This window comes from Sander lucioperca, chromosome 20 (assembly GCF_008315115.2).
Source record: "Sander lucioperca isolate FBNREF2018 chromosome 20, SLUC_FBN_1.2, whole genome shotgun sequence".
Classification (NCBI taxonomy): domain Eukaryota; kingdom Metazoa; phylum Chordata; class Actinopteri; order Perciformes; family Percidae; genus Sander; species Sander lucioperca.
In genome coordinates this window covers 20164151-20179150 of record NC_050192.1, presented here as the reverse complement: position 1 = coordinate 20179150, position 15000 = coordinate 20164151, and the positions used below count along the sequence as shown (strand labels likewise).

Genomic DNA, 15000 nt, shown 5'->3' with positions numbered 1-15000 from the left:
TATGTTTGTTTTTGTTTGCATGTACTGTATGCAGCCTATGCACCAGACACCAAGGCACATTCCTAAGTACTTACTTGGTAATAAACCTTTTCTGATTTCTGATCACATCAGGTTTATTATCAAGTCATATATAAAGGAATCTGTCTCTGTGTTTGGTTTGCAGAACAATTAACAACTAGAGAATGCACTTTCTGAATACATTGCGGTGTGAATGCTGTATGTTTTAAAGGAAGACGCTACCCAGAATGTATGAAAGATGTGGAACATTTAAAAGTTTGAATGGTGTTTCTCGGTGAATGTATGAATGAATAGATAGCAGTTGAAAAGGTATGAATTTGTATCGAGTTTGAAAATTCCGTCCATTCACTTAAATGGGGAAAATGTCCACCGAAAACGTAAAATATTTCAGAAACTATGAAAGTTATGGAAGTTTTGTATAGAAGCAGAAACATCCGAATCGTGCTGAACGTTTTGATGTTTGAATGAAGTTTCTATGTTGAAAAATGTGGAAGGAGTTAATGTGCAAAAAAAATGGTACGGAAAAATAATAATAAATATGTAGAAGAACCTAGCATTGATGCCTTCAGCATTCACACCAATAAACAGTGAGAAGAGAGAGTACTGCTAATAGAAAAAAACAACCTTCCCTCCAATTTCCCCCTCTCATTCCCCCTGCTCTGGCGTTTCTCCCTCTCATTCCCCCTGCTCTGGCATCCCCCCCTCTTGTTAGGCAGTATCGGAACATCTCTACTTTGGGCTCAAAACTCAAACGCTTAAAAACCAAAACGTATTGGTGGGGATGGAGCCTGAAAGAAGACATGCTATGGAAGATAAATAGAAACCCTAACCTCTGAATTGTCTGCAGTGTCTGGCCTTAAACGTTATTCCTGATGCTCGTAGAACAACGATATGAGCGTGAGTCATCTGTGATGCTGCTGTGAAAAGGATTTTATTAACCACCACATGAGCTCATTAATGCTTGCAGGCTGCTGCACGGTAAAACTCATCAAGCATCCTCCGCCCCCGGGGATCGAACCTCTGACAACACATATCTGATAATGAGATCATCATCATAATGAATCCAAACGCTGTTCACACCTGGTTAACCACGAGCTAACGGGAGGCTTCAGCTTCAGAGATGATGGTGAGACTTTTGGGATAACTTGCTCACATGAATCAGTATGTTGTGTTATGGATTATTCTCATAGACAGTTAAAGAAATTGACGTAGCAACGCAATAGACTTCTACGGAGACCAGTGAAGTCTCTTTCCCGGTGATGGCTGAGCGTTACTGAGCAGCCTCCAACTGAGCTTGAAGACGTAGATGTGACGTGAGCAACCTGTCTGAAAGTTGGAAGTCTTCTGGTAGCTGTGCCAAGAGAAATCTAAATGTTACTTCATATGAATTCACTTGCCACATACCGAAGTATTTCCAATCCATCAAAACGTTGCTAAAATATTTTGTTCCGATGCTTTCATGGACTCTCTATGGGCTTCTCCCGATTGCCTGAGAGCTTCTCCTGTACTATACGGTAATTCCTCTACTATGAGACAGTAAGTCTCGTGGTTATGACCCAATCGTTAGCCTATTTTTATAAAAACGTCTGCTACGGAGCCATAACGTGAGCTACAAGGTAATGGAGCCTTTTATACATTGTCGTGTTTCTTTAGAAATAAACAATGGACAAATAGAGTCTTTAAACTCTTCAGATGTAAAGTTATTCTCTGTCAAAGTGACGTCAAAATGAATGGCAGTCAATGGGATGCTAACGGGAGCTGATGGCTTCATAGCAACAAAATGGCGCCATAGGTTGTACGCTTTGTGGAGGCTGGCTTACCCCCTTGGTATGTATTCTGCCATGTTGTGCCTCCATCTTTAAACTACATTAGCCAAAGAGGGACATATCTCCGCCTTTCGCTCTTTTACACTCAGTGGCACCGTGACGAATGCCAGGGAGAGATTACTCGATCTGCCGGCAGATTTGAAAAGATGGAGGATCACGCTGATACTTTACTAACATTAGCTTGCATTCGTTTGGGAACCTGATAGCTGATGTTAGCAATGAAATGGTACCAAAATAACGAAAACAAACTATTATTACACTGGAAGGAACACTCACGGACAAAGTCGTACTTCTTGGAATAATACGGCCACCGTAGGAGTTAGAACGCGATCGGAATGGGAAGGGCTAGAAAGTAATATTCAGTTGGTTGTCATATACAATTTCACTGCTAGATGGGAGCAATTCTTACACAATGTAGCTTTAAAGTCTCAGATTGATGCTGCATGATGCTACGTACGCTGACGCTGCTGAAAAAGAGAACAAGCTCCTCTCCTTTAATTCCCATTGCAGCACCGAGTGATGTGAAGGTCTGAACTGGACAAGACGGAGAAATGTGTCAACGTAGGCAATGTCGACGGGACGTGGGCGTTGGTGACGGGATGCCGATAGGATGCAGTGACAACAGGACCTAGACGCCGTGTTCTGGGCAACGGGACGCAGACGATATCGGCGAGATGCCGATGGGATGTAGGCGACGGCAGCGAGACGTAGGCGGAGAGTTGTGGCCGTCTGGGCGTAGACGATGACAACGATGCGTAGGCAATGACGACAGGATGTGGCTGACAAAGACACGACAGAGACAATGATGGCGAGATGTCGATTGGATGTGACGACGGCAACGAGACGTAGGTGACGAGTTGTGGCCGTCGAGATGTAGACAATGTGAGATGTCAATAAGACGTAGGCGAGGCCGGCGAGATGCCGATAGGACGTAATGAACAGGTCTTAATTTTCCTACGTCCATGCAACGCTACCTCTAATAGTCTTTCTTTTTTTATTCCGTGGTGTTGTAGTTCTTTCTGTCGCTAGTCCAAATATAATTTCGCTGTATTTCAACTACAAATGAGACCAACATGCAACTTATGTTGCTTTTGTGTTATTGGCGCGAGTCTCTTTCAGATTGTATCACTGATATAAAACAAATTTTATTCTTCAGCTTTGGGGAAGTACAAGTTTAGCAATAATTGGCTTGATTAAAACTGAATTTAGGGATTAGTTGGTGTTGTGATAAAGGTCTTAAATTTCATTCATAATGGTCTTAAAAAAGTCTGAAATCTGACTTGGTGAAACCTGCAGAAACCCTGTAATGAAAGTAATTTTAAAAGCTGTTAACGTAAAGAAAGACGGATGCATCTGAGCTTCATGCTGAAAATACACCCTGAGATTTCAACATTTAGTTTTTGTTTCATTCGGAGCCAGAGAGCTTCACGGCTAATGTTGCTAACGGAGAGCAAAAGCAGCTGCCAGCTCTGGTGTTTTGCCATGTTGGAGACCTTCAGTCCTTTTTGAGTTTGCCAGGCAGGATAATGAGCCCAATCGGGTCATTAAGGGGAAAACATCCCAGAGACTGGACGCTCTATGTAACCGAGGGACAAGAGAGGGACAGAAAAAATCACCAAATCCAGCGTGTGAAAGAAAGCAGATCAGGATCATCAGCTCGAAGCTTCTTCCTGTTTCTGAGATCAGAAGAAAACGCAGTTTATACCAAAGCTGCCAAAACCTGAAGCTGCGAGATAACAGGCTTTACTCTCGGTTTGGTAAACAGACCAGAACTTCATACCAACGGGCTCCAAAACCAGCGTACGGATGAGTTACTGCGAGGTCCCCATACTGCAGCGGCTTCTTTTGAACCTTTGAATAATCAGTCGGTGACCTAGAAAGAGTTTAACCCTTGTCCCCTGTCGACCGTAAAATAGAAGATTTTTCAGTATTTTTGGCAGTCTTTTTCGACACTTTTGCTGCTTTCCCCCTGAAGTTTTTCTCACTTTTTAAAAAAAAAATTGTCACTTTTTTGTAAATTTTTTTTTTTATTTTTTTGTCACTTTTTTGTCAATTTAAAAAAAAAAAGTGTCACTTTTTTTTATTTTTTTTGTCACTTTTTTCAGTTTTTGTCAATTTTTTAGAATTTTTTCATCACTTTTTTTTTCAACGTTTCTGTTTTTGTTTTTTGCTTTTTTGACATTTCTGTTGTTGTTTTTCAAAAAGTTTTTTTTCAAATGCTATAAAATTGAATAAAACACCCAAATTCAATGAAAGTAGTGAACTGATCATTTATTTTACTTTTGACAGTTTGGTTGAAAGAAACCAAAAATTTCTGATATAGAAACTTTTTTGAAAATGGGTCAAAGTTTTCGCACAAAAACAAGCAACCACTTCAAGTTTTTTTGTGTTATTTCTTTGCAAACCAAAGAGGAATCGTCTCACGGTAGAAAAATGTTCAGATATGATTAATTTCTTTGGCCGATAATTAGGTTAGTTAGGACGTTAGATCAACAGCACAAGTTTGTTATTGTGTCTCAAACTCAACGTGATATCGACAACATTGTTTGAACCTAAAACTTTGTTTTCATCATCATTGATGTGACTCAGCTGTAGGGCGTTCACCAGTGTCCCAAATTAACTTCTTGACTCACCACCAAGTTGGCCGACTGACAGACAGACAGACAGACAGGCAGACAGACAGGCAGACAGACAGACAGACAGGCAGACAGACAGACAGACAGACAGGCAGACAGACAGACAGACATATTTTTTGAATTGCCTCTTTAGTCATTCAATACCAAATGTTTTAATGTTAAAAAATCACTTTTTGTTCCTCATACTGCCCCTGGCTGCTCCTGTAGTCACCCTCTGTTTGAGATGCTCTGCTGGAGCGCCTGTCTCTCTGGCTCTGATTGGCCAGCGCATGTCCGCGAGTGGTTCTCCGCTGTCTTGTCCAGAGGCGGAGTGGCAATCGGGAGAGTCGGGACTTTTCACGGTGGGCCGGTAGTGTTTCGAGGCCGTGAGGGCCGGTCTGATCGGCCGCTGTCTGCAGCCGCTGCCCGCTGGTCAAAACAAATTAGGGAGAATTCAACAACACTGGGAGCCAAGATGACATCTTTTACTGCCGTTAGCATGCAGCTACATGCGACAATGTTAACATCACAGTAGCTTAAAAAAACCCACTCTGGTCCTGATACACGGAGCAGATGACTGAGACCCAAAACAACCCCAAAGAAAACAAAAATGACTCAAAAGAGACACAAAGGACTTCAAAAAGATGCCAAAGTCCCACAAAGAAACTCAAAATGTACGGGGAAGGACGCCTAAATCCCAAGTAAACACTGGGACAAAGCTAGGGAAAACACGGACTATCTGTCCAGCTGAGTGTAGAGGCTGAGTCTGAGCTGCTGGTGCACCGGGAGAGAAACTGACGCACTTTTTACCTTTTTGATCAATGAAAGTCAAGTCATTTGTCATTTGCAGTTAAAACCTTTGGTTCCATTTATGTCCATGAGATCTTAGTTGTGTTTCCAGACAAGTGTGTGTGTGTGTGTGTGTGTGTGTGTGTGTGTGGTCAAAAACTGTACGTGCTTCCGGGTTGCACCCGAGGAACCAAATAATTGGCTATTACAGTGAGTTTTTTGTTGCACGACTAAAACTACTTTTGAACGTCCACATGTTCCACCAAAACAAGTTCCTTCCTGAGACTATTTAGCAGAGGCACCGTGGCTCCGTCCGGAGCTTAGCCCCGCCCACGATGATTGTGATTGGTTTAAAGAAATGCCAACAGACCAGAGCACGTTTTCCTCCCATCCAGGAATGCCGTGTGGACTACAATACATTACATTACATACTATCATTACATTACATATCATTTAGCTGACGCTTTTATCCAAAGTGACTTATAATTGCTATATATGTCAGAGGTAGTGCCTTGCTCAGGGACACATTGGTTGATGTATCACAGTGGGAATCAAACCCAGGTCTCCCACACCAAAGGCATGGGTCATAGCCACTGGACCATCACCACTAGACAGACCTTCCTCCGCAGCTCTGTGGAGTAGCTACAAGATGCTAACGAGAGACTTCTGTAATGTCAAGACAGTAAAAATGGACCTACAACGAAGTTGGTTCACTGCTGGCTATAAGTTAGCAACCAGACACAACAAAGGCTGTCACTGGAATGGTGTTTTGAGCTAACGTTAGCAATCAAACAATCATAGCTAGCTACAACGTTTTTCAAATGATTTCCATCTTCTGTTATAAGTAAGTAAGTTTTTTATTATTATGGATTTCACAAATTTCAGTATGACACGTTATGCCGTAAACCGTTTAAATCTGAGCATGCACAACTCCCATCTGCGTCTCTCTGCTGGAGACTCAGGTCCTTGTTTACCATCATGGTTGTTTTTGGGGAGTGGGGGGGTGGGGGGGTGTTGTATAAGCAGCCATTGTTGCTGTCTCATCGAGCTTTTTGTTTACCGTGTGGAAGGAGGGAGCTGCTGTCAGCGGTGAACACAAGCCTCCGCTCAGAGAAAGGTCGGAGCTTCCTTCTTCTTCAATGACCTCCATGTTTTCAGTCATTAAAGCTGCTTGTGTTGAGGAGGAGACCAGGTGGGAACGCTGCTCTTCAGAGAAGTCGTGGACGGAAAAATCAGAACATCAGCTTCATTAGGGTCGGTGGGCTGCTGGATTAACCCTCATTATCACCTGATTATTATTATTATTATTATTATTATTATTATTTAACCCTTATCACCTGAATATTATTATTATTATTATTATTATTATTATTTAACCCTTATTATCTGATTATTATTATTATTTAACCCTCATTATGCACATCAGAAAATATGATAACACTTCACCTGAAGGTATTTACAAGTGATAAGACGCAGTCACCTGAGGGAAAGTTCTGTGTGTGTGTGTGTGTGTGTGTGTGTGTGTGTGTCTCTGTGTGTGCATGTGTGTGTGTGTGTGTGTGTCTCTGTATGTGTGTGTCTGTGTGTGTGTGTGTGTGTGTGTGTGTGTGTGTGTGTCTTCCTCTGCTGCGTGTCTAATTTGCTCTGATTAAACTCTGGCTGGTGTGCGGTCCACCAAACCTCATTGATTATATCCTCACATTATTATTATATTTTTATTATATTATTATTAATATATTTAGTGCACTTTCACCGCCCACATATGGAGATTAACGCTGACAGTGATGATCCAAACAGCACTTTAAACTACTGCAGTCCAGCAGTGTGACAGTCTGGGTGTTTAAACTCCCTGCAGAGCCAACAAGCTTTTATTCACACATTATATATATATATATATATATATATATATATATATATATATATATATATATATATATATATATATATACACAGTTGGTGTTAAGAGGCTTACAGCAGGATTAGGACAGAAGATTACCGCCTTTACATTACACGTTTTAAAAGCTATTGTTTGCTTCTACATTTTTAGAACAAAAGAAGAAACCCACAACCTTTTAAATGGTTGAATTGTTTACTATATACTCACGTAGACGTGTGATTATACGTGTGATAGAGCTGCAACTAACGGTTATTTTCATTATCGATAACACCATGAATACTGGATTAATCACTGGATCACAGTTGAGTAATCATCCAAATAAATCTAGGAGAAATGAAATGAAAGAACAAAGTCTTCCTCAAGCCAACATGACATCATGACTTCACGTAAACATACACGCCCACTTTCTAAAGCCAAGTGGCGTCTTATCTGTACGCATTTTGAGCGCCGTATACAGCGGTCTCCTGAGTGAAAGTCCTGTGTTTGACCCATCCTCCCCCCCGACCAACCTCCCTACGCGGATTTTCGTCCTATCATACTACTCTCTACGCCGTAAATTCACATGCAATCACAAGGTAATGTAAGTCAATGGAGGCCAAATGGCGTTGATATACACGCTAAAAAGCGAGTATGCGTCTTGATAACACGCCAATAATGGCATACGAATTGGCGTGTCATACATACGCCACTTCATGAGATCAGTCTGCTCAAGCGAACACCTGTTGAACCTCACCAGATTTCATTGAGAGAACGGGAACATTTTGCTGAAGTCACCATCACCAAACTACACCAGACTCCATGTAAATAATCACTACTTTTAGCGTGTATAGAGCCAGCATATTTCCACCAGACTCCATGTAAATAATCAGGACTTTTAGCGTGTATAGAGCCAGCATATTTCCACCAGACTCCATGTAAATAATCACTACTTTTAGCGTGTATAGAGCCAGCATATCTCCACATGTAAATGGGTGAATTAAGGGTTTATTTCAACCAAACCAGAGTGGTGATTGTTGGAACAGTGGAAAGATGAACCAAGACGGCTTTTAGTAGTTTTATTTAGTTTCTGTCCACTTTGAATGAAGGTGTTTTACCATTATTAAATCACTGATTATTTACATGGAGTCTGGTGGGTTTAGCGATCTCGGTGATGTTTTTATGTTTAAAAGAATCTTTGGGAAAAAAAGTTAGATCTATTAGATTTTAAAACAAATGATTGATTATTTATTTAGGATAAATAAATAAAGAACAGCAGCCAGGATGTCTGTGTCACCAAACCTCATTGAGAAAAGTGAACATTTTGCTGTCAGCGATCCCTAAAAGCAGGACAGAGAAGTGTTGTAACGTCCCGTCAGTGTGAACCTCATTCATAGTCTGATGGTTCAGTCTTTTCTCCGAGCCCCCCACACACACACACATAAGAAAACAAAAACCTGGAGGTTTGCATGATAATGTTGGCAGCTGCCTGAGGGCGACTCCTCCCCCCCCACCGTTCTCTGCTCATTCACAGGGTCAGATACTCCATTCATTCACAGTGTGTGGGTCTGTGTGTGTATGTGTGTGTGTGTGTCTCTCTGTGTGTGCATGTGTGTGCATGCGTGGATGGGGGGTCTCTGTGTGTGTGTGTGTGTGTGTGTGTGTGTGTGTGAAAGTGTGTTTGTGTGTCTCTGTGTGTGTGTGTGTGTATGTGTGTCTCTGTGTGTGTGTGTATGTGTGTCTCTGTGTGTGTGTGTGTGTGTGTGTGTGTGTGTGTGTGTGTGTGTGTGTGTGTGTGTGTGTGTGTGTGTGTGTATGTGTGTCTCTGTGTGTGTGTGTGTGTGTGTGTGTGTGTGTGTGTGTGTCTGTGTGTGTGTGTGTGTGTGTGTGTGTATGTGTGTCTCTGTGTGTGTGTGTGTGTGTGTGTGTGTATGTGTGTCTCTGTGTGTGTGTGTGTGTGTGTGTGTGTGTGTGTGTATGTGTGTGTGTGTGTGTGTGTGTGTGTGTGTGTGTGTGTGTGTGTGTGTACCCTAGTATCCTACTGTACAGTTTGCAGCCTGCTCCAATGGACTATTCATATCTCTGTGTGAAGTAAAGCTGTGTATCTGGTTTGTGTTCTAGTATTTATTTCTGTCAGCAGCACGGTGACTGCTGCTGTATGAGGTGGTGGTGGGTGCTTTCAAGCCAGGGGAGCAGAGGTCATGACCTGGGAGAAGTTAAGGAGAAATGATTTCATAAGTGAATTAGGATGCAAAAGAAAGTACAATTATGTCAAGCATTTACAAAAAGAAGTTTGCAGGTTTAAAATGTTTGTGCATAATGCTTTTCTTGCACTGAATTAAACTAAACAAAGAGACACAAAAAAACAGAACAGGGCTGAAAAGGTGCAGGCCGAAGCCTTAAAGCTAATTCATCATTCACACAAAGCAATAAAAATACGGATCAACAGGTTTCCGTGTGTGTGTGTGTGGGTGTGTGTGTGTGTGTGTGGGTGGGTGTGTCTCTGTGTGTGTGTGTGTGTGTGTGTGTGTGTGTGTGTGTGCTTGTTTTACTATATTTGTGGGGTCCAAAAACCGGGGAATACACTATACTTGTGAGGTCTGCACAGCTTTGTGGGGCCAAAATGCTGGACCCCACAAGGTCTGTTTGAGGGTTAAGACTTGGTTTTAGGATTAGGGTTAGAATTAGGTTATGGTTAGGGTGAGGGTAAGGGTTAAGGTTAGGCATTTAGTGGTGATGGTTAAGGTTAGGGTAAGGGGCTAGGGAATGGATTATGTTAATGACAGGTCCCCACAAAGATAGTGAAACAAACGGGTGTGTGTTTGTGTCCTGAAGCTCGGCTCGTCTGAACCTGCATGATGACATAAGCACCATGTTACCACGGTAACCCTAGAGTCACACCGACACGATGGGCATCTACTCCCACCACCCCCCCCCCCGAAATGTGTCTCTCCTTTCATCTGTGTTGCCATGCGACAGCAGAGCAGCAATGAATTAGATGAATGGGTATGGATATGGTTCTGTTTTCCCCTCTGAGTCTGATCTCCGTCCCTCGGCTCGCTGGTTGGATTTTATTAAAGGTTTCTCTGGGGCGGAGCTCGGGTCGTAGTTTACACCATAAAGCTGCCGTAAATACTCACCTGAGCGCCAAAACGGGGATTAATCCGCCGCTGGAAATAGTCCAGGGGAGGAAATACATGATACAGTACACGGCTCACAATACCGATAACACGACCGATATATATATATATATATATATAGGGATGTCCCGATCAGGTTTTTTTGCCCTCGAGTCCGAGTCATTTGATTTTGAGTATCTACCGATACCGAGTCCCGATCCGATACTTCTATAATAATTCAACTTTATAATACCTCCAGACCGCAGACATACTCGCGCTTTCCACGTCAAGCTGCTTCCGTGTTCTACTTTGCCGGCATTTAACCAATAGCGTCTCTGCAACAAAGTGATGTCATGCTGCACGCATTGCTGTTTCTGTGTTGAGTCAAAAGGGTCTAACTCTGGCCACCGCATAACTATAGATGTGTGTGTATATATATATATATACATATATATATATATATATATATATATATATATTTAACGATATAAGTGCACGGCGTGAAGTGCCTGGTGCCACGAGCCTAGGAGCATTTTACTAATACTCTGTTAAAATAACAATGAAATGCTGCATTATTGACTTTAGACCAGGTTTTTGTTGGTCAATGGTGCCATCACTTCCCACTGCCTCAAGATAGCAATACTTCCAGAATGCACCTGAACACACCTCCCTGTAAGACCAGCACACCCGTAGGCCACAGATGGGTGCAGGTGACAACTGGGTCGGTCTTAAACTAGCAAAGACACTTGGGTCGGGCTTTGCACTGTGCTGCACCGGGTGCAAGATAGGACCCATGAGCTCAAAACAAAATAACATCACATTCTGACAATTAAAGTCCATCATAGTTAGATTAAATAATGTTTAGTTATTGTTTAAGTGTTTTCTTAGTAGTCTTTCACTCACAAACTGCAGAGGCACTGTAAGATGACATAGTATATAGAGAGACAACAGTAGAGAGTAGTATGTAGAGAGACAGCAGTAGAGAGTAGTATGTAGAGAGACAGCAGTAGAGAGTAGTATGTAGAGAGACAGCAGTAGAGAGTAGTATGTAGAGAGACAACAGTAGAGAGTAGTATGTAGAGAGACAACGGTAGAGAGTAGTATGTAGAGAGACAACAGTAGAGAGTAATATATAGAGAGACAACAGTAGAGAGTAATATATAGAGAGACAACGGTAGAGAGTATTATGTAGAGACAACAGTAGAGAGTAGTATGAAGAGAGACAACAGTAGAGAGTACTATGTAGAGAGACAACAGTAGAGAGTATTATGTAGAGACAACAGTAGAGAGTAATATATAGAGAGACAACGGTAGAGAGTATTATGTAGAGACAACAGTAGAGAGTAGTATGTAGAGAGACAGCAGTAGAGAGTAGTATGTAGAGAGACAACAGTAGAGAGTAGTATGAAGAGAGACAACAGTAGAGAGTACTATGTAGAGACAACAGTAGAGAGTATTATGTAGAGACAACAGTAGAGAGTAATATATAGAGAGACAACGGTAGAGAGTATTATGTAGAGACAACAGTAGAGAGTATTATGTAGAGACAACAGTAGAGAGTAATATATAGAGAGACAACGGTAGAGAGTATTATGTAGAGACAACAGTAGAGAGTAGTATGAAGAGAGACAACAGTAGAGAGTAGTATGTAGAGAGACAACAGTAGAGAGTAGTATGTAGAGAGACAACAGTAGAGAGTAGTATGTAGAGAGACAGCAGTAGAGAGTAGTATGTAGAGAGACAACAGTAGAGAGTAGTATGAAGAGAGACAACAGTAGAGAGTAGTATGTAGAGAGACAGCAGTAGAGAGTAGTATGTAGAGAGACAACAGTAGAGAGTAGTATGTAGAGACAACGGTAGATCCTAACTGCAGTTATTTGCTTCCGTGTGATCTTGTGTTTGTGTTTCTGTTATTTTGTCCACACTGTGCGCCTGATACTGAGCAGATAAAGAATCCAATTTCATCTGTTGACAGAAATATGTTTTCAGGATTTAGGTCAGCTGATGTAACGGTCTATATCCTGAACACACAAGTGTGTATCGTGTCTCTGCCCTCGGCCATCTTCGCTCTCACATTTATCAAAGACGCCAAACACTGAAGGGAAACATTCAAACATCCTCGTGGGGAACTCCCAGCATGCCTCGGTGCAGCGCATGTTTACCGGGTCAGATTAGAGAAGTGGGTCAGAATCTGTGCAGAGGGATCCTCTCCTGATCTGAGAGTCGACAGAAACTCTTTGTCTGCTTTCATAACGTGTTCGTGTGTCTGTTACTGCTGCAGAGAAAACTACAGCACACTCAATGTAAACTGGCATACAGATATAAATCAGCGTATGAGGGCATGCTCTGACAGTACCTAGGTAAGGACTACTAGCCAGTCAGAAGCAGAGTATGAGGGTGTGCCCTGACAGTAACTAGGTAAGGACTACTAGCCAGTCAGAAGCAGAGTATGAGGGCGTGCTGTACTGTTTGGAGCAGTTTGTGAACAGTGTTTTCTGTTGGAGATGGTAAGTCCCTTTGGGGGGGACTTTGGGCTTTTTCACTTTGTAAACCTATAACATGCACAAAAAAGATATATAACAATAAAGGAAAGGGGGAAAGCATAATATGAGCACTTAAAAAACAAACTCTTCTCTCTGAAAGATTCAGTTATTTTCAGGACTGAGACAATCAGCAGAGGAATTGATTGGCTGATTAAGAGGAGTTGAATTGAGTGGCGTTACTGCAGCGTCCTATGAAGAATCGTTCAATATTTTCAGGATTTAGAATGAAGTGATCGGCGTGAGATGTCTGCTCGAAGCTCCGCTCAGCTGCTCCGAGACAAAGCCGTTATTATTCTCAGGAGCGGATCCGTTCAGACAGAAGACGCTCGGCGAGGAGTCGACTCTCCTGCCGTCACATTTAATCAAACAGCTGATATCATCACCAGGAAACCAGCTCCGTGCTGATCAGACCAGCTGATATAATATTTCATCTCCAGTTATTACAATCCTGCTTTCCTAACCACAAAGCCAACACACACACAGATACACACACACACACACACACACAGACACACACAGATACACACACACACACACACACACACACACACACACACACACACACACACACACACACACACACACACACACAGACACAGAGACTCACACACACACACACACACACACACACACACACAGACACACACACACACACACACACACACACAGAGACACACACACACACACACAGACACACACACACACACACACACACAGACACACACACACAGAGACACACACACACACACACACACACACACACAGACACACGCACACACACACACACACACACACACGCACATGTACACACACAGACACAGACACACCAACACATGTGTACATACACACACAGACACACACACACACACACACACACACACACACACACACACACACACACACACACACACACACACACACACACACATAGAGATACACACACACAGACACACACACACAGACACACATAGAGACACACAGACACGTGTACACACACAGACACACACACACACACACACACACACACACACACACACACACACACACACACACATAGAGACACACACACACACACACACAGACACACACACACAGACACACACACACACACACTTCACTCTTTATGTTGTAGTTTCTGGCTTTTAAATGTTTCAGTTCACGATGAAGACTTTCGTGTAGTTTCTGAAGACTTCCCTCTTTGTGTTTCAGAGCGCGGTGGCGTTCCAGGCGTCGGTGAACGACGAGGATCTGATCGTGGTGACCCTGGAGCGCTCGGACCTGCAGGACAACGTCACGGCGTACGCCGCCCACATCTCTGGAGAGCCCCGGCCCATCCTGGTCCAGTTTGTGAACGCCAGCGAGCCGCTGCTGGTCAACACGTCGCTGCACGGCCTCTGCTACACGGTGGGACTGCTGCTCAGACGGGGGGGACGCTGGTCCAGACCCGTCAAGACCCTGTCCGTGCTCACAAGTAAGAAACTCTCCAACAACGACCTTTGAGAACGCTGTAACCAGCAGCCGTGAAACCAGGCTGTACTGTAACCCTACAGGACTAATGTTCAGCAGCAGTTAGAGTCACTAAAAGTTCTGTTGTTGCTGCTGACAGACTCAGATTATTATTCTAAGAGTCTGACAACATTATGGGATGGATCCCTACAGAGATAGACCTTTTAGTTAAAGAGTAAGATCCTTTTAGTTTAACATGAAACAGCCCCGAAATCACCATCACCAAACCCACCAGACTCCATGTAAATAATCAGGACTTTTAGCATCGTAAAACACACTTCATTCAAAGTGGACAGAAACTAAATCAAACTATCAAAAGCTGTCTTGGTTCATCTTTCCACTGTTCCAACAATCACCACTCTGGTTTGGTTGAAATAAACCCTTAATTCACCCATTTACATGTGGAGATATGCTGGCTCTATACACGCTAAAAGTCCTGATTATTTACATGGAGTCTGGTGGAGATATGCTGGCTCTATACACGCTAAAAGTCCTGATTATTTACATGGAGTCTGGTGGAGATATGCTGGCTCTATACACGCTAAAAGTACTGATTATTTACATGGAGTCTGGTGGAAATATGCTGGCTCTATACACGCTAAAAGTCCTGATTATTTACATGGAGTCTGGTGTAGTTTGGTGATTTTGGGGCTGTTTCATGTTAAACTAAAAGGATCTTACTCTTTAACTAAAAGGTCTATCTCTGTAGGG

At 42.7% G+C, this 15000-nt stretch overlaps 1 protein-coding gene across 3 annotated transcripts in view; it reads left to right on the top strand.

Moving 5' to 3' along the window:
* Positions 1-15000, top strand: part of ptpro (protein tyrosine phosphatase receptor type O) — a 78197-nt gene that overhangs the window by 1074 nt on the left and 62123 nt on the right. For all 3 annotated transcript variants that reach the window (XM_035995893.1, XM_035995892.1, XM_035995891.1), the window contains exon 2: positions 13993-14254. In XM_035995893.1, the coding sequence (XP_035851786.1) occupies positions 13993-14254 (262 nt within the window). The remainder of the gene's footprint in view (positions 1-13992; positions 14255-15000) is intronic.